This window comes from Chenopodium album, chromosome 18 (genome assembly GCF_948465745.1).
Source record: "Chenopodium album chromosome 18, dcCheAlbu1.1, whole genome shotgun sequence".
NCBI lineage: Eukaryota > Viridiplantae > Streptophyta > Magnoliopsida > Caryophyllales > Amaranthaceae > Chenopodium > Chenopodium album.
The window spans coordinates 27,320,581-27,345,901 of NC_137851.1; the positions used below are offsets into that span (position 1 = coordinate 27,320,581).

A 25,321-nucleotide genomic window follows, 5' to 3' on the forward strand; every position below is an offset into this window, starting at 1 on the left:
TAGAGTAATGACTCTAATAACGCTTGTTTGTACAAAATTGTATTTAGGTGATATTGTTTAATACCAACAAAGACATCTAATGATACGAACAAAACACTTTTTTTTTTGTTAGTTTTGATAAAGAAGTATTTTGGTATTATGGTGGTTGCTACAATGCTACATATGTCAAAAAGGCCTCCGTTAATTGTGTACGATACCATCTAAACAAAAATTGATAACAACAAAACATTATTAGATGGAGTATTTTGGTAGCATAATGATTGCTACATATATTCGAAAGGCCTCCGTTAATTGTGTACGATACCATTTTTTTTTTTAAGAAGTGTACGACACCATTTTTTTTTTTAAGAAGTGTACGACACCATCTAAACACAAATTAATACCAACAAAATATTATTACAGTCACTAAAGACCCGTTCTCTTCAGCTTAATTTCAGTTCATCCTAATTTCCTTCTCTCATAAACAATTCAGTTCAGCTCAATTTAGTTCAATAAATCAGAATAGACCCCAAGAAACGTCAATAAGATACAAAGTGCACTCGCCACTCTCCCGTGTTATTGATTATGCTAAACCTCTTACCTCCTAGTCTCCTACACTCTCCCTATATGATAAACCCAGCTCTTTAGAAACAGCAGACTCCAGTACTCCACTATGCCAATTGCTATTTGCTAAACAAAAAATTTCCTACCATTTTTCCTTCCTTGTTTATGCTAATTTATCAACTCATTTTTTCAAAATTTTTTCATGTCTTCGACAATTCTCATCCCCAATTTCCAAACCACAGTATTCTTGAAGCACCTATCCCCTCCACCATTACCATGCCGCAGCAAAAAATTCAAATCTTCCCGCCCCAGACCTTTATTCATCGCTTCTGCTTCTGGGAATTCAAATGGGTTCTCCTGGGATAAGCTTTCGGGCTCCATTCGCCGCGGTTCGGACCGATTTTTGACTAAATTTGGCGAGGCAGTGATGAAGGAGACTGGCATTGATTATGGGGACGCCCAGAAATTAATTTCTCAAGTTTCGAGCCGGGTTGATGGTGCTGTGAGTTATTTTGGAGCTGGGTTTAATCGTTTTAGGTTTGAATTGGTTCCTGAATTCATCAATTGGTACAAATGGGATAATTGGAAAGTAAGATTTTTTATATTTTATATTTTTTATATATAGAAATTTATATTTGCTATACTTCTTTTGTGCTTAAATATGGTGTTTTATTGTGGAAGTTGATACATATTTGTGGAGAAAATGACTTTTGAAGAGGTGAAAGTATAATTGTTAGGATGGAGAGGTCTGAACTATATGTCATTGAGATTTTAAAGATCAATGGAAGTATTTTATTGCTGGTGCTGTTGAAAGGGTGAATTCACTTTGAGTTGTGTTTGTAAAAGACAGTTTTAATGAACACTACCCTTCCCCCGGAAATACCGAACATTCTTAGGTGCACCTACCGGAAATACTCGGGTGAAAAATCGTAGGCTCATAGCTCTGGTGTATTCAAGTGCGAAATAGAGTTTCTCATGAAATTATCCTATATTTAAGCTTGTTCCAAAATATGTATAAGTTGAGGTTTTATAGTAGTTTATTGTATGAAGAAGTTTGCTTTTCAAGTAAAGATATCATTATCTCATTCTAGTTGATTATAAGTAGAAGAAAATGCCGGTAAGTTGAATTCACGCTGTTATTGATGCAAATTCTTATAATTCCATTGCCTATTGTATAAGAAATATATGGACTCAACAGTTCCTTTGTTGGATTGAATAAATTTTGCTTGAGGCATTCTGTGAAATTATGTTAAAATCTAATTGTTTATATTCTTATAGTTTCTTTATGAAAATTTCGTTTTAGCTTGTTCAAGTATTGATCATCTTTAGATCAAGCTAATGATTTGAGACCCATGTTTTGTTCCTTCTGTTTTATGGGATGTAGGACACATGAAACTGATGATTTGCATCAGTACCAAGGATTTATTTGATTCCTAAAAATTCTAGAATAGTATGGCTAACATCTCATTCTACAGGATGTAAAAAGCTGGGAACCTAAACGTTTTGGTGCCCTGTTTCTCTATTTGCTTGCTATCGTAGTGTCTTCTTGGAAAATTTACATGGGTCTTCAAGCTCCTCGCATTGCACAAGAGAAGAAAGAGTTGACGGAAGCATATATGGAGGCATTAATTCCTGATCCCACGCCAAGTAATGTCAGGAGGTATGTTACAGCTGCAATGCCTCTGTCGAAATTGTCAGCTAATTAGGCAAATCTACTCAAACCCAATTCTTCAAAAAAATAAATCTGATATGGAGTAAATTTTAAAGAAATACAAAGTATGTAAAATATAATTAGCTTTTCTTACCAATTTTCTGAATATCTTATCTTTCCCATTGTTATCCCTTTAAATAAATAAATATTCTAAAAATTTTGAATTTCATAAATTTAAATACTTAGTATCGTTGTACTTTTAATTTTCCAAACACACTGAAATATTATCTACAATAACAAAATTAATACTGCCTTTATCAGTGCAAGTATTTAGATTATAGTTAAGCTTCTTCAATATCGAAAGTCCTTAATGACAGTATATCTGTCACAAATGGAGGACTGTGCAGTTGGTGTCATAGTGTAGATGAAGATTTATGTGATGTTAAACGAATTAGGACTCCAGCTAGCAGCAAGCGTGTTAAATTTATTACTTCAATTTCTCTTCCAAGAGAAATTAATTTACAACATGAGGATGAGTATAGGTTCCAACTCCCAAGAATATGAAAGAACTATTTGTACATTAGTTTGGGAAATCCATTCCATTTATAAAAAAAAATAATTACTTTAATCAAAAGTTTCTTCTATAAACTTAATTTAAAAAAAAAAAAAAAAAAAAAAATCTGTTTGAGGGACATAAAATAAAGAGCTGGCTAGCACTGCAGAAGATGCTACTGACTGCTGTAATATGCTACGGGAGGACGGGCTTTAGAATGTGAAATGAGAGATAGAGGTGGTTGTGGAGTTTCAAAGTTTGCTTTATTAAAAGGTTTTATCTTAAGTGATATACTTATATATGTTTTTCATCCAAGTAGTAAGTGTGGGCTACTCTGGTTTGGTGCTTGGTAACTTTGATATGTTGCTAAACAACATGGAACTCTTTTGTAAGTGCAGGCTGAAGAAGGGAATGTGGAGAAATACGATGCCGAAAGGACTGAAAATGAAGAAATTTATTGAAGGACCCAATGGGACTCTAATTCATGATAGTTCGTATGTTGGAGAAGATGCATGGGATGATGATAGTGAACAGCCTATGGAAAATGTGAAAGGAATAATCAACAGTGATGCAAGTTTAAGTGCAGAAGCGAAGAAGGACGTTCAAAGTGAGATTGGGGTGTCAGGTTAGTAAATAACCTTTATTTTGTTAAATAAAGTTTCAAAGTTGGTAACTGAAACTCTGGCTGAATTCATCATTATCATTTAAGAGGAAGGGCATAAGAAACATCACTAGGCTTAGTGTGTAGTAAAGGTAGGATACACGTTTAAATGGGTAAAAATGACTTCTTCACTAAATATTGTGTCAGAAGCAGACATCATGGTCAATCTATTTTATCAGGCTCTGTCTTCCTCCACTTGATGCTTTATCAAATTGTGCTGCATGTTTCATAAAGTGAATTTGTATAGCTTGACAATGCATGATTGCATGTATCCTGTGTTAACTCTTATGTCCTGTTTGATCTGGGTTTGACTTAAAAACACAAGGATATGAAATGAATGATACTTGGAACCCAGACTCCTCTATCTCTCATTTTCTAAAAATTTAGGGCCAGAATTTTTGTTATCTCTGCTCATGCTTAAGGAGGTTAGATTAGGAACAATGAAGGTGAATCAACTAATTTTAACAAATCTTTGAACAAGTTTGCAATTAGAAACTCTCACTTAAACCATTGATGGTCGCAGAATATTGATTGCCAATGCCGCTGAATTGCTGCTAAACCATTCCCTTTTAGTCATGTTGATTCTCTCTTTGTAGGATGGAAGGAGCCACTAGAGGTGGAATTAATGGTTGATTGTCGTTGTGGATGAAGGTGGTTGGAGTGAGATAGGAAGAAGAAGTAGAGGCGGGTGGATGAGTTCTAGAATTAGTGTTGGATGGCTCGCTGATTGGAGTTATAAGTTTTCTTTTTAGACTTTATGATTTTATAGTTATCATTTTGATGTTGATTGGAGGTGGGCAGTATAACCTAGAGGACTTTCCGACCCATATAGCTGATCAACAGAGAAGAAACCAGCCAAACATTTGGTCTGGTTTTATTTGATACTGTACAGTGTTTGTACCAATTCCTATAGGTGAACCAGATAGTGCTTTATGTATTTTAGAAGCTAGGTAATGATAGCTAGCTCTTAATATTTATCTAAGGAAACCAAGCTGAACAATTTTTTCGTTAGAGATTGGACTTTTGTACGGAGCTGCATTATCGTATTTCAAATTCCTCAATTATATACTAGATACATTGGCTAAAATTATTTCTCCTTTCTGGAAGTGTTACTAATTTTCATTGTCTAACATTGCAACCCTTCTTTCTCTATCACATTGCAGCTCATACGCAAGAGCTTAGAGGATCATGGCGTGAAAGGCTCAAGGCATGGACAGAAATTCTGGAAAAGGAGAAGTTAGCAGAGCAAATTAGCCCTTTAAATGCTAGATATTCAGTTGAATTTGACATGAAAGAAGTTGAGGACAGTCTTCGAAAAGATGTTGTAGAAAAGGCATCAGATGCACAAGGAGCCAGGGCTTTGTGGATATCTAAGCGTTGGTGGCGATATCGACCTAAACTACCATACACTTATTTTCTTGAAAAGCTCAATAGCTCAGAGGTAGACTCAATGTTCCTTCTTTGTTGTATTGTGCTTTTGTCTTGCCGATTTGCTGGTAGTTAAAGAATATCTGAGAGCCTATATTGTTGAATTGTTTAAACATCAGATTGCTCAGTGCTACCTATGGAGTATTTTGGTTGATTCTTAATTTTGTGCCTAATCGTTTCCTCCATCAATATTTTAATATGTAGAAGAATTCACAATCATGAATCATGTCATGTCTGTTGCTCCATCCTTGCAGTAGCCAATGTGTTTTCTTCCTTCTTAAAACAATTAGCTGGTGGTATGGATGATAGGATATCTTTTTATTGGAAGGTTTCCAATCAGAATGAGAACATTCTTGAGCTTCTGTATACCTTTGGCAGGTTGCAGCTGTTGTCTTCACCGAAGATCTAAAGAGGTTGTATGTAACAATGAAGGAAGGTTTCCCATTGGAGTACATCGTAAGTGACATATATGCACACATTTCCTATATGAGCTGGATAAATAAATTACTAAATACCTCTTTATAATTAATCTTTTCCTCATGTTTGTTAGATCGACATCCCTCTTGATCCGTACTTGTTTGAGACAATATCATATTCTGGGGTTGAGGTGGATCTTCTTCAGAAACGGCAAATCCATTATTTTCTGAAAGTTTTAATTGCGTTGTTACCTGGAATTCTGGTTTTGTGGTTTATGAGAGAGTCATTGATGCTTCTGCACATTGCTTCCAGCCGTTTTCTCTATAAGAAGTATAACCAGCTGTTTGACATGGCATATGCAGAGAATTTTATTTTGGTAAATATTTGGATCCTGGTAATAGAGTGTTCCGATGTTCTGTCTAGGCAGTTAGTTCATTAGCTGATTCCATCTGATCCTTTTGTAGCCTGTCGGTGAAGATGTTAAAACGAAGTCAATGTACAAAGAAGTAATATTAGGGGGTGATGTTTGGGATCTTCTCGATGAAATAATGGTTTACATGAGAAACCCTATGCAGTTCTTTGAAAGGGAGGTGCAATTTGTGAGGGTAATACTCTTGTCCATAATTAGTAGTTACTTGAATTTTGTATTAGCTATTTCAATTTTTGGCAATATTTCCAGGTCGTTCTGGATTTTAGTCTTTTACGATGAAACTTGTGATTTTATTATCTTATATCATGTGCGGATGATGTATAAGTGATTTTTCATGTTTCTGTGGCAGGGTATTCTTCTTTCAGGACCTCCAGGTACTGGTAAAACACTATTTGCTAGAACACTATCAAAGGAAAGTGGTTTGCCTTTTGTGTTTGCTTCAGGTGCAGAGTTTACCGACAGTGAGAAAAGTGGCGCTGCAAGGATCAACGAAATATTTTCAATAGCACGAAGAAATGTAATTGTCACTCTTGTTGGTTACATTTTCTTATTTTCTTAAAGAAAGATTTGCTTGGTTCTTTATGACAGTACGATAGACACAAGGTTGCAACAGTTGAGTTGTTACTTGTTATCCATGTTTAGCCATTCAGTGGTGTTGGGATTGAAGTGGGAGTGTGGGACAACAGGGAGTTGCATGTCATGCCCTCTTACAGTGTTTCTTAGGCTGATAGAGCCATATCTTTGGTGTCTTATGTGGTCTCATGCCCTAGCAACCTTTCGTAATTCATCATTTTTTGATATACGGTGTAATTAAATGCAATGTTCTTCCCTATTTTGTAGAGGACTTGTCATTTTCCATTGCAAAGTGAGTTTTATATTTTTCTTTCCATAGCAAAACTTTTTTTTCCTCTTCTTCAAATGAAACTTTATGTGTAAAGTACACTAATTGATGGTGCATTTGTTGGTTGTAAATTAAACTACAATGTCCTATGCAACATGAGTCTAAATTAATAGAATACAGCCTATGTAGCACAGGCTTACTATTGTGTATGTGTATCTATGTTTGCTTATTTTTTTTTAAAGCTCCTTGCAGTAGCTAGATTTTGTTTTGTTTTTGTTTTTGTCTATTTTTAAAATTTTTTTTCCTGGTAAGACATTAAATGCCTGCTATGTATTTTTGAATTCAAATCTTGTAATTAGTTAATGAATTGATGTCAATTTTTCTGTTTTTTTTTTTTTTTTTTTTTTTTTTTTTTTTTTTTTTGTAGGCTCCGTCATTTGTTTTCATTGATGAAATTGATGCCATAGCAGGAAGGCATGCCAGGAATGATCCTCGAAGAAGAGCTACATTTGAGGCCTTAATTTCTCAGCTGGATGGAGAGTAAGGCACTGATTTTTGCTTGCTTCTACTGCATCATCAAATTTCTTTGTTGCTGAGCTAAATACTGTTCCTGTAAACAAACTGGCATACTTTTGGAAAATATACTCTTTAGACTTGTTAAAAATAAAGTTGCAATTGCCTTCGGGTTTTCTGATTATGTCGAATCTTGAGGGGGTGGGGGGGATGCCTCTGAAATTCACAAGGCACAAGTCATACAGGTCGTGGATAAACCACCTGACACACAATTGATTCAATGTGTAGAAGCTTTAAGAAACTGTCAGCATTCCTTTCTGATCATGTATTCCATAAGATTGTTACAAATGTATATCCCACCATATTCTTCGTATGAGAGCCAAGGGATTTATAAAGAGATAGGTGACGTGAGAAAAACCTAGGTCGTTGATTTCTAAGTATCCCCGATCAAAACCAAATTTTATAAGCAAACCCAACCCTAAGTATGGGTAAGTCCGGGTCGAACCCAAGGGAATGTGGTACAAGCTAAAGTCTCAAGTTATGCTATCCCGAAATCTAGGTAAGGGTTGGTTTAGGCAAACTAAACAACGCTATTAAATGAATACAAGAACGATATTAAGGATGATAGGGAATTAGGATCCACATGCACTCATGACAATCATACTAATTGGGCAAGAATTCAACCAATCGAACAATGTGAGGGAAGGTAACAAATGCAATCAAAATCACTTAAAGAGCTATTTCCTAGGGTCAAGCTAGATGTCTCTACAAATGACTTCAAAGGAAAATCGCAAAACAAGATTAATTGATAATAATAGCTTCCAAATCAATTTTTCGTATCAATGAAAACTATTATGCAATCTAGCTTGATAGTTAAGGTTGATCACTCCTCAAGATATCAAACACATGCACAAATTTCACCAACTAATTTAATCACAATGTTGATCAATCAAAATCCCCTAATTAGCCATGAATTATCACTCATACATGCTTCACCATATCCCTAACAAGTAATCTACTCACTACACATTGCAAAATTGAATAGCAAAACTAAACTAATCAACAATTTCATCATTAACATTGTATTTAAAATATACTCATACTTATCAAAAATCAAATCAAATAAACAATAAGTAATTCAATCTAATATCAAGAATCAAAAACTAAAATTGCATTAAAGAGTAAAGAATTCTTACAAAACTTTGATCAAAATCGAAGAGGAAGAAGACTAAAAGTAGCATTCATCAAATTCACCAAGTTTCTCTCTCTAGAATCTAAGAACAAAAGTTTCCCCAATTTGAGTATTTCTCTCTAAAAATCCAATCTATTTCAAATTCTAATCTAATTCCAAGCTATTCCCTCTCTAAAAATAAAGAAATTCCATATATAGTAAAACTAACAAAGGAGGAGTTAGTTAAACGTCCAAAAAGAACTCCAATAGGCGTGCCCTCTCTTCTACATGCGCGGCCGCAATGAAATGGATACGGAACAGGGGGAGGAAGGCTGCGCGGCCGCACCTCCCATTTGCTTTGATTGGGAGGAGGAAGGTGGCTGTGGTGGTTGATCTAAGGTAGAGAAAGGTTGTAGTTGGTGGTGTAATTGATTAAAATGGTTAGGCTACATGTTGTTGGATCGGTGGTGGTGATAAGGAAGTTTGTGATGGAGATGTTGGTATTAGTGCTTTATGGCCATGTGTGCTTAGGTTGGTTGAGGCATGGAGAACATGATGTTGGGTAAGTTATGTTGAATCTTGGACTTTATTGGGGGGAGGGGGGGGGGGGGGAGGAGGAAAGATGAAGGATTCCAAGTCAATTAAGTATTGGGGGATGGGGGGCGAGGGAATAAGTTTGGAGGAGTTTGGAAAGTGCTTAAAATGAAAAAGACCGAAAAAGGCCAACTTAACAACATTTATGAGCATCAGGGGACTTATTTGGGGTGTGTGTGTGTGTGTGGGGGGGGGGGGGGGGGGGGAGGAAAGATTGAGGCTTTCAAGTTAATCAAGTATTTGGTGGAAGGGGGCGAGGGAATAAGTTTTGAGGAGTTTGGAAGGAGCTTAAAATGAAAAGAACCGGAAAAAGGCCAACGAAACAACATTTATGAGCATCAGGGTACTTATTTTTCTTTCCCTTTCCTTTATTTCCCCTTTTAAATAAAACCCTTATGTATGTTGCCTTATAGTGGGGGTGAAAGATCATATATCTGGAATTTCTCTTTGTATATTACATGGATGATCCGCAAGCTTCCGGGATACAATGGGACCTTCATAAAGTTGATTATTATGAGTGTTATGACAAATTTGATTGGGAAGTCCAATGGAAAAAAGGAGATTCATTAGCTTTTTTTTTTTTTTTTTTTTTTTTTTTTTTTTTTTTTTTTAAAATACGAATCTGTGAAATGTTTGAATTAGTAAAAATTATACAACAAGCTCTAGAACAGGAGGTCCCTATGAGAATTTAGGAATCCGACGCTTCAATAGAATTAAAATATTCTGAATGGAATGATTTTGAATATCGATTCAAGTCCAACAAATAAAAAAAGAAGTGCAGTAATCTACCCCCTAAAGGGACTACTTAAGTATAGTGTATTTTGTATCGTTTTGGCGGCATTGCCTAGTGGTAAAGTGGAGGACTACAAATCCTTGTTCCCCATTTCAAATCCGGGTGTCGAGCAAAATTCATTGAGTGTCCCAAGCATTCCTTTTTTCTCAATGTATATGCAACTAACTCCCAGATTTATTTAGATTGAAGAAAAACTCTTGTAGTAGCTTATTTGGGATGCAGGGTGCCGTAGTTTAATATTGTTATAGATTTTGAGATAATAAAGTTAAAATTTTACATTTCTTATAAAATTTGATGTAATAGTATTTTATTTTAATCTTATCTATAATAATCAATACTATATTAGAAGCAACATTTATCATCATCCGACTTTGATTGTAATGTGTGACATCCTCTTCTCTATTGGCCAAACGAGTGCTAGTCTTGTGCAAGATTTGCATCTTTGAGTGTTCCTAATGGGTACGGGCAAGAGAGTCAATATGATGTTGATGAGACTTTCATTAGTGCGTTAGTTTTACTCATTTTTTTTTTCTAAGCAACACACTAGCTATATTCAAACATGGGTTTGACTATTAATATCTTTGATTTGTAAAAGTCCTTTCCCCCACCTATGTGTAAAAGTCCTCCACTCCCACTTTAAATGTTAATTCTCCCTTCAACAATTGATCCAACTTATCAATTGATACTTGAGTGTGCTTTGAGTACCTGAGCAGGTTTTCATCGGTCTGTGATACATCATTGTTGGAAACGTATGATGGCCAACATGGTTATAAATATTGTGCTCTATACAATTCTCAAGTTTGTAATTATACTCTCCCAAACAGCTCAGCTTAATAAACAACTAATTTCGAATAACCTTGTGTATAGAAACAGTATGACAACCTAGTTTTTGCATCATCTGGTAGAAATACCCCCCTTATTGAAATCTTAGTCATGAACTCAACTGCATTCTCAAGTAGGCTATTTCCTAGCTTAATTAGTAAGATTCTCTTCGAGTTGCGTCCTTCCAGTGTTACTAGCAAGAAAAATATTGTCTATAGGGTGAGTTTTCATACTGATAATAAACCTCATTGTTTTCTAGTTGTCCATTTCCTTTCTCAACTACCACATTGATGCTTTTTGTTGGTTTCTCTCGGTTCGAGTCGTCTGACATTTGTATGGCTAGAATGTTCAACACTCTCTTATTAGTCACTAGTTTGCTAAAGTGCTAAAGAATATTAAATTTGGTGTAAAGACAATAAGCTGTCTGCAGAATTTGTGACTTTGAGTGTGTCCATTCACTAGTTAGCAAAAGTGAGATTCTGGCTGTCTAGCGGATATTTTACTAGTGTGTCCAATTTGTATACATCAAGGCGACAATAAATAGGGATGTCCGTTGATGTAAAATAATAGTCTGACTAAAAGGTTAAATCCTTGCTGGCTAAAGTGCTAATGAAAATTAAGTTTGGTGTGAAGGTCTATGATTGTCAATATGTTATAGATTCAAGCCAGTTACAAATAATCTAACACACACAAGCCAATTTGGGGAAGAAAGACAGATTTTTTATTCAAGTTCAAGCCAAAAGGTTTCTTACAAATAGTGGGTTTAGCCCACAACTCTCCTAGGGTAACTTTAGGCTACCAGCCTCTACCAAAATTCACTCACAAATTGCCTGCCTATCTCAGTGCTCTCTTCCTTTTTTATATTTACATCACACATCCCAAAGATGATTCTAGTGCCTGCTTCATTTGTCTTCTAGCGCTGCTGTCATTTGCTCATTCTCTGCTGCTGCCAGGTCAGTGGTTCTCTTGAGTGTGGTCTGTTGTTGTTTTGACTGCTCTGGTCCTGCTGTGAGACCGTTGCCACTTGCTTTGGTGCCTCTCCTCTTCCTAGAATATGTGAGGACCACTGCGGGGTATCCAGGTGCATTACACAATTACCCCACTGATGGTTTTTGACTTTTTGTGATACTGTTAAACTTCCTACAGCTCGTTGCTTGTACGCTCTGCACGACTGCACATGATTTTCTTATAGCTAGGAAACTGAAGTAGGCCTCTGCCAAGGTTCCGCCTGGACATAGTACCCAACATCCATGGGTTAGAGACGTAGGTAACACCATAACATTAAAACTTGGGTAATTTGTATGTGAGGCAGATTCATGGTTTTGAACAACTTCGTGTGGGCTCATTTTTCTTCATGAAGGTTTCGATTTGGTTCTGGCAGTTGCAATATTATGAATGCATCAACTCCAATAAATATTACTCCCTCCGTCCCCAAAAATTCGACCCTTTTGGCCTAATATTAGTCCAAAAATGATCAATCCATTTGCATTAAGATACCCACCAATTTACAACAATATTTGTGCAAAATTAGCTTCCCTATATAGAATTTTGTTTTTTCATGTACTTTTATTACTTTCTCTCTCTACTTTTTTACAAACCCCATGTAAATTTATCTTTCCAATATACTATTTCTAATTTTTATTTAACTTTCTTAATACCCGCGAAACAACCCAAAAGGGTCTTTCTTTCGGGGACGGAGGGAGTAGTTAATTGTGATTCTTTTTCGCTGATTAGATGAGATTTTAAAATTTTATCTGAAAAGAACTAAAAACAGGCAGCAGCACTTGGATGTCTTGTTTTATTCATATAATGTATTTAACTATTTGTTTTATGTTTTGCAGCAAAGTGAAGACTGGGGTTGACCGGTTCTCTCTTAGACAAGCAGTTATTTTCATCTGCGCAACTAACAGGCCAGATGAATTAGACATAGAATTTGTTCGTGCTGGACGAATAGACCGTCGTTTGTACATTGGATTGCCTGATGCAAAGCAGCGTGTGCAAATCTTTGGGGTGCATAGTTCAGGGAAGCAGCTGGCTGAAGATGTTGACTTTGGAAAGGTAAGTGAATTTATGAGATTCATTTCGTTACGACTAGGATGAGTCAATTAAGTATCAAGCAAGCTTCAACAACCAATAGTGAAATTTGTTGATTTTACAAGCTGAATTCATTGTGTGATGTTAATAATGCTAAGCTGTTTCAGATAATGGGTGTAACTTTTCAAATGTGAACTAGCTTGTTGGGATTATGCAAAGGATGTGGCAAATATATTGCTTTTAATGTTATTTTTTTGATGCAAATTTTATTGAGGTGGATCTGAAATTTACCTTTGTGGTTTGTCGTATCCATTATACTCGGTTTTAATTTTTTTATTTCGTTTTGATGAGTTCTTTTTATTTATTTTAATATTCTTACTTTTGCTTTATTCCTTTTATAGTAAAGAATATTTCCACTTTTATCACTTCTTAGCCCACCAAATGTTCTACATCAAACTATATTATAATTAAAAAAAGGAAATAAATAATCCCACCTTTGCTTGGTATTCCCAAAACAATCCCACCTCTCGATTATTCCAAAACAATCCCACCTTTGACATGGATCTTCTTTTAAAGATCCATGTGACCTACAATCACTTAAACAGGTTAAAATGTGTGTGTGTGTGTGTGTTTTTTTTTTTTTTTTTTTTAATCTCTTTCCTTCTACCTCCCAACCCCCTTCCATGGCTACCTACCACCATAACCACCACAACCCCACCCACTGCCGCCTGAAATGGAATCACATCCAACCCCGAAACCCCTGAACACGTAGCTCAACCACTAACCCCAAAACCTCCCCCAACCACCACGAAATCCCCTGCCACGCCACAAAAACCCCTAATAACAACCTCGAAATCCCAACCCTGAGCCCGAAAAAACCCCTTCCAGTGCCGGAAAACCACCTAACTATCCGGAGACCCAACCCTGAAAACCCTACCCCTATCCCCGAAAACTCCCCTGCCCACACAGACAACCCTATTCTCTACCCAAAACACCAACCCCGAAACACCCACCCTGACTGAAAAATCCTCTGAAACACCCACCTTCAAAACCGGAAACACCACCCCCAATCCCAACCCCAACCCCAACCCCCACCTCATCCTCCCCTTTTCCCTTTTTCGCTGCTCTGATCTGATTGAACCTATAAGACATTAGTTCATGGCTAAGTGGAAGAAAGAGATGGGGTTGGGGTTGTCAGGGAAGGCGGGGATGTGGAGGGGAAGCAGTGGTTGTTCAAGCCAGAGGTGGCGCAGGGGTGGGGAATGGGTGGCTTGATTTTTTTAAAACAAAACTATTTTTTTTTTTTTAATTATTGAAAAGAAAACCCTATTAAAAATCGACACGTGGCATATAACTTAAGATAACCGGTTGCCAATAGGTCATGGATCTTTAAAAGAAGATCCATGTCAAAGGTGGGATTGTTTTGGAATATTCGTGAGGTGGGATTATTTATTTCCATTTTTCCTATTATAATATCAATGTTTCTCAACAAATTTCTTTGTCCTATGTTAAAAGTAAAAAAAGGAACCCACTTTCAACTTAGTACTTCATGTTATATGAATAATAAATACGAAGATAAAATAAAGAACAGAGGGAGTACCACTTTAAACTACTTATACTTATTTTTATCCTACAGAAAAGATCTATGTATCATTTTCACCTGTGGTATTATTTCATTGCCTAGCTGTCTAAATTGTGGGTACTGGTATACCTCTGATTTAATTTCATTCCACAGCTTGTCTTTCGCACCGTTGGCTATTCCGGGGCTGATATCCGCAATCTTGTCAATGAAGCAGGAATTATGTCTGTAAGTTATTAACTATTTATTTATTTTATGCATGTGGTGTTCATATCACGTCGTATTTATGTTGCATTGATTTTTACTCCATTTCCTACAAGTTAATTTTAGTAGCACAAAGTCTTGGAGTTCCTATATAACTAAGCATGTGTTAATGTGTTCTTTAACTTATCTTCTTAAGTTTTCAGTTCAAATTACATAGCGAAATCAAGTTTAGTTTCAAAGTAGCAACAATAATGGGTGGGTTCTATATAGATGTGTGTGTTTCCTTCCAATTGGTCCAACCATGTCTAATAAGTTCCACTAATTTAATAGGTATATTAAATGTCAAATAATATTCCCTCCTTACCTTTTTGTTTGTCCCATTTTTTTTTTTTTTTTCATAGTTTATGATGCACATATTTGAATATCAATCCCTTCAAATAAAAATTTTATATTTATAATTTTTGTACTAAGATTAATCTAACAAGATTCCACATGAATATGTTTGTTTTTATATTTATTAAAAATTGTTCATACTCTATATCTAAAGTTTCTCTCCTAAAATTGAAGATTCTAAATGGGGACAAATAAAAATTAATGGAGGAAGTATATTAATAGTACCATTATAGTTATATGGATATTTTTCTTTATTAGTCTTAAATGCACGCGATGCGTGCGTTTGTATGTTAAAGGTGTTTTTCGCCCAACTGTTACTACAACTTCGATATTACATAATTACTAATACAGCTTCAGTGTCTTCTTTACAACCTTTCAAACGTAATTTTAAAGTTTAGAGGCCTTCTTGTATGATCTTATATGAAATTTCGTAACTGCATAGTTTTTGTTTTTTGTTTTTTTCCCAAGGGGAAGAAAAATTTCATTAATAATTAGCCTCTACCATAATAATGCATAGGGGTTAATATCCCTTCACATGGTAATATTAGTAGTATTTTACTTGATTTGATATTATTCTCCCATGTATTTTTTTTTTTTAATTTTTGGAATAATGCAAATGTGGTGACTAATGTGTACTTTATTTATATCTTAATTTTCTGAATTTCCTTCAAAAGTTTTTTTTTTTTTTTTTGGGAAGATTCTAAATTATTGTGGTAAAATTTTAGAAACTAACATAATTAAGAAAAAAAAAAAAAACACAGTTATTATGTATTTGAAAACTAAAAACCGAGATGAATTTAACAAGATCCCACGTGACTATGTTTTGAAGTGCAAAAAATCGATAAATTGTTATTTCCATTTTTAACGGGTTCTCTTAAGGTTCCAAATGGGACAAACAATAAAAAACAGAGTGAGTTATAAGGAAATATATACATCATATTTATTGATTAATTCTTATAAATAAAAAAGCTCTTTTTATCATGATTCATCTTATGGCCAGATATGAATCAAGAACTCAAGACACATCATCTTGGTACTGAGGGTGGCTTATTAGCAATTTCATATTCTTTCTTTCTCTGTGTGTCTGTCTTCAGTCGTACTCTCTCTCTGAGTGTGCGCGCATCCGAATATTTCTTGTGTATGCAGCTTTTAGACTTTTATATTAGCCTTTCAGTTCAATCACTGACAAAATGGCATGCAGGTGAGGAAAGGGCATTCTATGATTTCCCAACAAGACATTGTTGATGTCTTAGACAAGCAATTACTGGAGGGTATGGGTGTGTTGCTCACCGAGGAGGAGCAACAAAAATGTGAACAAAGTGTAAGTTTTAGCATGTTGTCGAGCTATTACCAGTAGATGGTTTTCTTGGATAAAAGCTGACATGTTGTATCATAGGTATCACTTGAAAAAAAGAGTCTGCTAGCTGTGCATGAAGCTGGTCATGTAGTATTAGCTCATCTATTTCCAAGATTTGATTGGCATGCTTTTTCTCAGCTATTGCCCGGTGGTAAGGTAGGAGTTTGAATAAGTCATTTGGGTGAAATTTTGATTTTTGTGATTCTTAGTATCCGATCTAATATCTCTGAACATGGACAGGAAACAGCTATATCTGTCTTTTATCCAAGGGAAGATATGGTGGACCAAGGATACACAACATTTGGTTACATGATGATGCAAATGATTGTGGCTCATGGAGGCCGATGTGCTGAGCGTATAGTATATGGTGATGATGTAACTGATGGAGGAAAAGATGATCTAGAAAAGATCACAAAGGTTATAGCTTACAGATTATTGTTTAGGTGTAGTGATGGTTTGGTATGGTATCTTATAATATACTTCAATTAAAAAAAAAAAAAAGATGATGTGACTAATGTTTTTTAACTAAGAGGGATTTACCTCCTAAATTCTTCCTTTGTTTCCTCTCTTTTGTTGTGACCATTTTACGTGATCTTAAAATTTTACATTTTTCAGTCTTCCATGTTCTTTCCTGGCCAGCCCCCTTGTACTCACTCCCTGTCCCTCTGCTCCCTCTCCGTCTTTTCCTCTGGCGGATTTGGTTTTCCTAAAAAACTTAAAAACTAGAAGGCATGTCTCTATAATATTTTGAAAAGTTTTTGATTTTTTTTTTAATTTTTTATGCTGCAACTTTCTGTTGGAATCTTCATGATGATATTATATTTTTCATCTTCTGCCTTCCTTACACACAATCCTGCTTGTGTGCTCCCTGTTCCTTTGCCTGATTCTCCTAAACGCTTGATAAGTTTGATGTTGCTTGTGCTCCCCCTTTCCCCATTTATTAATCTCCTTTATGCGTGGTTAAGTGCTTGTGTTCTATTCTATTGCTTCAATAATATATGTTTACTAATTTTTATTTATTCGTACGAATTGCTTTGTTCAGATTGCTAGGGAGATGGTTATTAGCCCGAGAAATGCTAGGTTAGGATTAACAGCATTAACAAAAAAAATTGGTCTTATGGACCATCCAGATAATCCAGATGGTGAATTGTTACGATACAAGGTTTGCTTTCTTTAAAGTTTTTATACTTTTGTTTACTTTTATTTTATTTTTATAATTTTTAAATCTATAATTTATTGTCATTTTCAATTTTACTGACTCACTGTACTATTTGATAGTGGGATGATCCACATGTAATTCCTGCAGAGATGACGCTTGAAATATCTGAACTCTTCACTCGAGAATTAACAAGGGTATTTATTTATTTTTCTCGATAAAAATTCTTAATAGTATTAATATAATACAAAACTCGTTCTAATTAATATCATTGACTTTTATGCTATTTCTTTAACAATACAAAAATACTCCGTATATGTTCTTGATGGTGTTACTTTATATAACCTCCGTCCTCTAACAATTGTCTTGTATACTATCTTGGTTGGTACTCAAATAATTATCCTTACCTAACTCACTCCAACTATGTGATGTGACCCCTACCACTAATTATTACTCCCTGTGTTTTTAAAAACTTATTCAGTTTCTACTTTTTGCACTATTCAGTTGTCCTACTAAGACTAATGTTTGTGATTTATACATCTGAAAAAAAATATAGTCTTGTGGATGCTTGTTGGATTCATCTCAATGAATAGATTATCAATTTTCAATTGTTAGAATTTATACTTATTGATAATTAAAGGTATTATTGATCAAAGATTAGCATCAGCATACGTGCCAAGGAGAAATGGAGCAAGTATTAAAAAACGGAGGGAGTATCTTACTCTATTTCTTCACATTTCATCTGATGTGGACTCCATCACAAACTGTTTCTTCTTTAAATCAATTTTTATGACTACTTTTTACTTATCTACCAAACAAATCTATGCTACATATTTGTATGTGCACAAACCTAACATTATGATAATTAAAAAATGTAGAATGTTCGAGTAATTTTTCAAGAGTCTAGATAGCCCACATAAGCATGTCATGTTACAATATTACTCCCTTTGTTTCTAACAGTTTTTAGGTTGAGCAGTGATTTTCTCATAAAAATTACTGTCAAATTAAGGACATATAGAGACTGATGGATTAATTTCATATAGAAATTAATAACGTAATAAAAGAGTTTGATGATTTTGAAAAGACTTTAATAAGAAAAATGATTTTCTATAAATCATTACAAATAACTATGTTTTGTAAAATCAAATATAACTTGTAGTACATCTATATACCATTAGAAAAACTTGTGAAATGATATATAAATAAGATCCATATGTAGTATATCTATATTTTCAAAAATTAAAACTATGTTTTGATCCATATATGGGCGGGTGAACTTTAAATTTAAATTCACTTTTTGTATGTATAAGGGAAACTTTTATTGAACATAAAGAGACAACTATATAAGTTATTTTTAACTTAGTTCATGTGCAATTAGTTAGGGGTTAAATCAATAAAATACTCCCACTATTGTTTTTATCTTTGTACTTATTGTAGGAATAGAAACCAAGAAAATAAAGAGTTAGTGGATATGAGCCCCCCCCCCCCCCCCCCCCCCCCCCCCCCCCCCCTCTCTTTTTATTTACTTTGCTAGTAAGAGATAGGGTTGTCTAGACACATTGATATTTTTATATAGTTGTACAAATTAAACAGGAAATTGTATTTTGTGAATTGAGATAAGGCGTGTTAAATTTATTTTTCTGATATTTAAACTAAGGGAAATTAAATTTGAGGCAGGATTAGACTTTTTGTTTATGTATTATTGAAATAAGGTAGTAATTGAATAATTATAAAGGAATAAAGTTAATTTTGGCCTTTTCCATGGTTTAGGAGGGTTAACAATGAGTTTTTTTTAAGAGGAACAGTTGTGGAAGGGCTGCAACAATTTTTTGGCTTCTATAAAAACAAAATGAAATGCATAGATTGAAAGAGGAAAAATGTCATCCTTATAGACTTCCTCCATCTTTTTTAGATGCATAATTTGCAAAAACACGGACACCTAGACAGTTTTTGGAGATGAGAGAGATAGAGAGAGAGAGAAAAAAGAGGACCCATGTGATATGAGAGAGATGGAGAGAATTTATTAATTTAAAAGGAAAGTGATGCATCTAAAAAGAAACGGATGAAGTATATATAGATAAAAAGAGAGAATGTAGTGGGATAAGGAGAGTTAACAAAGAGAACTTCATTAGCCAAGAATGAATAAACTATGAGTAGGAAGATTAAAAAAAGTAAATGAATACATTGTGTTATATATATGGGCTTGGCGACCACCATCATCAAGAGAGAAAGGTCCACTTCACAAAGCCGAAAGAAGTTCCACCTTAATATTATGTGGCAATAAGGGGAGTCATTGATGGAGTAGAGGAGGGTGTATAAGTGTATTCTCTCGTGTAGTTTGAATTTTCCCAACTTGATGTTTGTTCATTATTGACATGTTTATTCACTTTTCATACTCTCATATAATTGGACCTGTTTGACAGTACATTGAAGAGACTGAAGAACTGGCAATGAAGGGCTTGAAGGAAAATAGACATATACTTGATGCGATTTCCAGGGAGCTGCTGGAAAAATCCAGAATCACCGGATTAGTAAGTTTTACTTGTTTCTATAAAATCTGATGTTTGAAAGGTTTTTGAGTTTCTTAAATACAACTAATACTTTCTTCGAAAAACAAACTTAACTTGTAAAATCATCTATTTAATTCCAACGGGTTCCTACAATGTCCGGCAGCCTGGCACGCTTTTGTTGGCTTTATTGAGCATTGGTCGTTCCCTTAAATTCAAGTGATAAAATACATCAGTAACTGTTTACTTTTGGGAAAAATCTTAGACTGGTGGATTTTTTTTTTTTTTTTTTTTTTTTTTTTCTGGTAGTCTTACTTTTGATTACTGGCCACCACCCAACCAGCCAATCCAATAATCAACACACCTTACTGTCACCATTGATGCCATCATATACCCCGTCTTAGATTATTGCTTTTCATCAGAAGTCCAATATAGCAGAGGAAGGGGGTTGAAAAAGAAGTGAGAGAGAGGGGGAAAGAGAAAGAGTTCATTGAGGAAATTTTTTATTTGTCTTTTTCTTTTTTTTTTATTTTTTATTTTTTGACTTTTTGTGTTTTGAAACTAACAAGATAAAAATTTTTGCAAAACTGGAGGTTAGCATCTAGAGTTTCCCAAAAAATTAAATTACTTAATGGAATTTTGATGTAATTTGCTATAGGTCACAAATTCATGTTAAGCAAAACACAGGATTACCATGGAAATGAAAATATAATTTCCATGATAAACTGAAGGTCACCATCTATAATTCCACTTTATTTTTTGTTTGTTAGTTTTGTGGATTGAAAAGAGGGGAACCTTTAATAGGGTCCTAACTATTCACTGTTGTATCCCCCCTACTCCTCTTTCTTGGCTTTTTAAAAGTAGTTTTACTACAGTAAACGAGTGAGTAATGATTGAGTCATCAAAATATCTTATTCTTACAGTCTTATTCTAATCATGAAGGCTCACTGCCTTTAATATCTTTATCTTCTGTCATCCAGGATGTTGAGGATAGAATGAACAAACTCTCTCCAATAATGTTTGAAGATTTTGTACAACCATTCCAAATTAATTTAGATGAGGTAATATTTTTTTTTTTTTTTTGTATACTTTTTATTCCATGTTTATTTCCTGTTTCCTCTCAAGTTTAACTGTTATGTTTTAAGTTATATGCTTTGCTGATGCAATACTATAAAAGATTGTGATTTTCATATTATTTGATGCTTTGCATATATATGATATATCTTTTATGTCTTATCTTAGCACCCCTATTGTTTTGATGTTGTGATTGTCATAGTTTCTATATTAGTTTTCCCAAATTAAATGTCCTTTTTCTTTAAGAAAACTTTGTATCTCCTTACTATTGTTCTTCTGTAATATCCAATGATCTTACAAATAACCCAAAAACAGTTAAAATTTAGAACCCAATACACTTCAAACAAATGACAATCTGCTTAATCATTTTCGCTAATAGTAATTTTTTTTAAAAAAAAAAAATCATCAATTTTTGCTTCTTGGGCATGGTATTAAATCTTTGTCATATCTCACATTACTACATCGCGTCCACATTGTTCAGGATTTTGAATTTACCGTGGCCAAAATGTTAGGTAGTTACTGATATGAAATAATCCAAAAACCCAAATTTCCAATCAAAGCTTCAAAGTTCAAACTTAAAGTGGCGAAGACAGAAAACAATAAAGATAAACTCTTAGTCTCTTATCACATTGATCATCAAGTTTAATGCAATAAGGGTTTAATCTATGTTTAACAAAAAGTAGAGCAGATATTAGGGGATGCAATCACGAAGTTTTCAATAATTACAAAGGCTCAACAAAGACTATGGGTAGAGAGACAGAAAATCTCATTAGATTCAAAATTAGGCAAAAGTTTTTAAAAACAACAAGCTTTAAAACTCTAAAACTTAAAGTCCTATGATTACAAGATGAATGACAAAGATTAAAAACAAGAAAGAAACTAAAGATAGAAGAAAAACCGCTACAGAGGGTCGAAGCGGACGCTCCAAAGCTTATGCCAAAAATTCCAAATCAAGATGGATCGGTCACTCAAGAAAGTTGCTCCAGCGGTTCTGCAGCTCAATTTTGATTGCTCACGACTTCTTCGTTTCTTACTCAAATTGGGCATATGACCTATCATTGGAAATTTCTCGGACTCTACTTTCATCTCCCATTTAAATTGCTTGAAAATTCCTTGTAGTGAAGATGATATGGCTGATTGAAGTTGAGTAATGCCTTTTTTTATCAAGCGCAAGCCTTTCTTTCTACAAATCATTTTTTATCTCTTAGTCAATACTTAGAACCCTTGGAGCTTTATTCCAAGCAAGTAAAAAGATCACTCAAGTTTGATGATGGTCTATCCCAACAGGTGACCACCAAAGGAGCTTAGCATGACTACGTTTCACGACACACACGTGGAACTTCTTCAACTTCCTCCACTAAGTTACATCCACCCGCATCAGTTACAACCTCATGCCACCTGCATTGCCCACAAAAGTGGTCTTCAGACCGTTGTTGTGAGAACATATGAGATTTATAACCATGTTATTTGAAACAAAACAAAACGGGGCTAATCATTGAATGTCAGTCAAAGATGGATGGGTATCTTTGGTTTACAAGCAATCTTCTTGTGTAAGTTGCAGATAGAGGCGGACAAGATGGTGAATATTGTGATTGTACTCGAATGTCTTTTGCTAATTGCATTGCTTCATAACTTGCTGATCAATTTTTGGGAATTGAAACACAAAGTGATCAGCCTTTTGTTTTTTGTTTTTTTCCTTTTTCTAGGTACATCTATCATTAGACAGACCCATTTGGTTTTCTTAGAAATGTATACAATTCCTCATTCTCATTTTTGATCACCCTCTCCATTATTTAATAATGTAACCTAGTAGCTTAATGCCTCCATTAGGTCTTATATTAAAAATACTCACTGGGAAAAATTTAGCTCTGTAAATTATGAAATGTTAATGTTGAAATCATACATGCGATAAGTCAATATAGCATTTTTTTTTTTTTATATGTTAGTATAAAATCATGTCAAAAGAATGTATGAAAATACTGAATAATAAACAACTAAATTAAGTGCAAGGTTGAAAGGGATGTAGATAGCTTTAAGACATATACCTTGTATATACTTTTTACCTAGCATTTGGAAGCACCAATTTTGTCAATTGTGCCTTTGTAATAATCAATCAATCAATCAAAGCCTTAATCCCATAAATGGGGTTGGCTACGTGAACCAAAAGTGATTATCTCGTGTAGTCATCCACAAAAATCTTCCTACTCCATCCCTTACAATCAAATACCTCGTTCTCATGCAAATCCATATGCTTCATATCCTTCCTAACTGCATGGTCCTTTGTAATGATGAATATAATTAATGAAGTGGGTATAATCTAAGTATGACCAGAATGAAAGGGATATAAAGGGACACTATACAATCTTGTAAGGGTGAGTAAGGATGGATCCAAAATTCAGGGTTTGATTGTGTGCTTACCGCCAAGCTGGTGAAAGAGTGGTAGAGGACAATATGAGATGGCATTAGCAATACTTGTACCTAGTTTACATGGATTTTTTTTTTCTTGAACATTGGTTATCAAACATATCTAAGAAATGTGATCTAGTGTATTGTGCTGAAAATTAAAATTTGGACATAATTTTGAAAATGTTGTGGTCCATGTAACTTTCCTGCTTTGAATTGACATATTAAGTCGATATTCTAGTTTGCTACATGTGGGTGTAAGCTTGTTCTCATTTCTTCATCTCTTGATTATGTTTACTAAATTATGTTTCTATTTTTTGAAGGATGGTCCTTTGCCTCATAACGAGCAGTTACGTTACCAACCACTGGACATATACCCTGCACCACTTCACAGGACCTAAGACATGCCAAGCCTTGTGGTGATGATTTGCATCGCCTGCTGCATTGCATAGTCAGTGAGACAAACTGATTCCCACACTCTTAGCAGTATGATAGGTACCGTCAACTGCTGAACATCAAGAGCTCGGCACTATGTTTTATCGGTGTATATGGAAGCAATTCATCATAGCAATTGCAAACTTGCATAATGCTACAAATCAAGCCACAGATCAAATGGGTATTAATTGTCAGTGGAGTTGCACAGCTCATGCCTCATGTTGTACTTCTGATTAGGGCACAGTGGTACCCTTGAGACATTTTTTGCTCGGAAACAGGTTCTTCATGCTTCATCGTGTATCACTGGAGATGTTTGTATTTCTCAGTATTTTGGGCATGAGATTACGTGTCTATGAGCAACATCAATAGGCTGTAAATTTGCTGATTGCTACCAAAGGGGGAAGGGAGTAACCGAGTGAGCCTTAACATTTGTTTATGTATAGCTGTTACATTTTTTGACAAGGTTTCCTCATATATTGATTAGTGAGTCTTTTTTCTGCCAAGTCCGAGAAAGATACAACCTGGAAACTTGTGACTAGCAACTCTTACCAGTTTTAATGAGGGCATGTCTATGTGATGCCATAGCATACATGGAAAACTTTGATCTTTGATGACGAGGTTGATGAAATCAACAGCCAAAGATAGTTTGTTGATAATAAAAGTTAGCTGAGCAAGATTACGAGCAAAGAAAGAGGAGGCTTCAAGCAAGGGGTTATTTTCCCCTCTCCCGTATAAATTCTAGCTTAGTCTTCGGTTATAGTCGATTATGTTGTAGTTATCGGTTACAGTCGATTATGTTTGGGTATAGTTGACTATGTTAACAAAAAAAAGCCTCGCCAGTGATATGTTAGTTGATTAATCTAAAGTCGTCAACACTAATTTTAATTTAACAATTTATTAGCAAGTTGTTTAGTTTTATGAGATAAAAGGTAAGATAAAACAAGTTATTTTATTAAGATTTTCTTAGCAACAAGAAATTACATTATATTTCCAAGCAATACCAAAAGAAAAAAGCTTCATCTTCAATCTTTATCAATGCTCAATCTTACCTTCAAATAGATAGTTGATCAATTTTCCATTTTCAACCTTATCTATTTTTGACTTCATCAACCTCTTAAGCCCTTAATCTGGAACCCTATAAATTATCAAAGTACATGGAACATTAGTAAAAACAATTTTTTTACTGGCCCAAATTAAATTGAAAAATGAGAAAATGATATAGGATCGAGATAATATGAGTTTATTTTTTAGGCAAAATTGGCCTTTATAGCACTGACTATGGGTTGGGTGTAGAAAATAGCACAACCTGAATCGGGTGTACACTACATCACAAACTATTAAGTTTAGTGCAGAAAAATGACATTGGAAGACGAAGATTCTGCCGAAAAAGTGTTATTCTTTGCATATGGCACCCAACATATAGTTGGTTAAGATTCATGCCGAAAAAGTTTGTGATATATAGTGCACCCAATCAAGGTTTGTTATTCTTTGCAGTTTGCACCCAACATATAGTTGGTTAAGATTCATGTGAGTATGTAGAAACTTTAAAGGCATTGCGACAAGATACTAAAAAGGTACTTGAAGGAAGCATAGAATTTATCTTCTCTTAATAAACATTCATTTATTGTTTGTTTCAGCATGAACTAAATTTCCTTGCTAATTGCATAAAAATTGTTCAAAAGTGTTTATTTGACATCATGGGAATTAGTATTTCCTAGGAAATAGCTTCTTATGCGTAGTCGTACGTAGGAATTCACTCACC

At 34.6% G+C, this 25,321-nt stretch overlaps 1 protein-coding gene across 1 annotated transcript; it reads left to right on the forward strand.

The window, feature by feature from the left end:
• The first annotated feature begins 572 nt into the window (after positions 1 to 572).
• LOC145592340 (ATP-dependent zinc metalloprotease FTSH 12, chloroplastic-like) lies at positions 573 to 24,062 on the forward strand. Its single transcript, XM_081648787.1, has 19 exons — positions 573 to 1,132; positions 2,019 to 2,203; positions 3,146 to 3,372; positions 4,572 to 4,849; positions 5,215 to 5,292; positions 5,387 to 5,629; positions 5,718 to 5,858; positions 6,033 to 6,200; positions 6,952 to 7,064; positions 12,259 to 12,475; positions 14,187 to 14,258; positions 15,829 to 15,948; positions 16,024 to 16,140; positions 16,225 to 16,401; positions 17,027 to 17,146; positions 17,263 to 17,337; positions 19,564 to 19,671; positions 20,628 to 20,708; positions 23,448 to 24,062. Exons 1-19 carry the CDS (start codon positions 746 to 748, stop codon positions 23,523 to 23,525), a joined length of 2,985 nt encoding a protein of 994 aa, XP_081504913.1. The 5' UTR covers positions 573 to 745; the 3' UTR covers positions 23,526 to 24,062.
• The last annotated feature ends 1,259 nt before the right edge of the window (positions 24,063 to 25,321 follow it).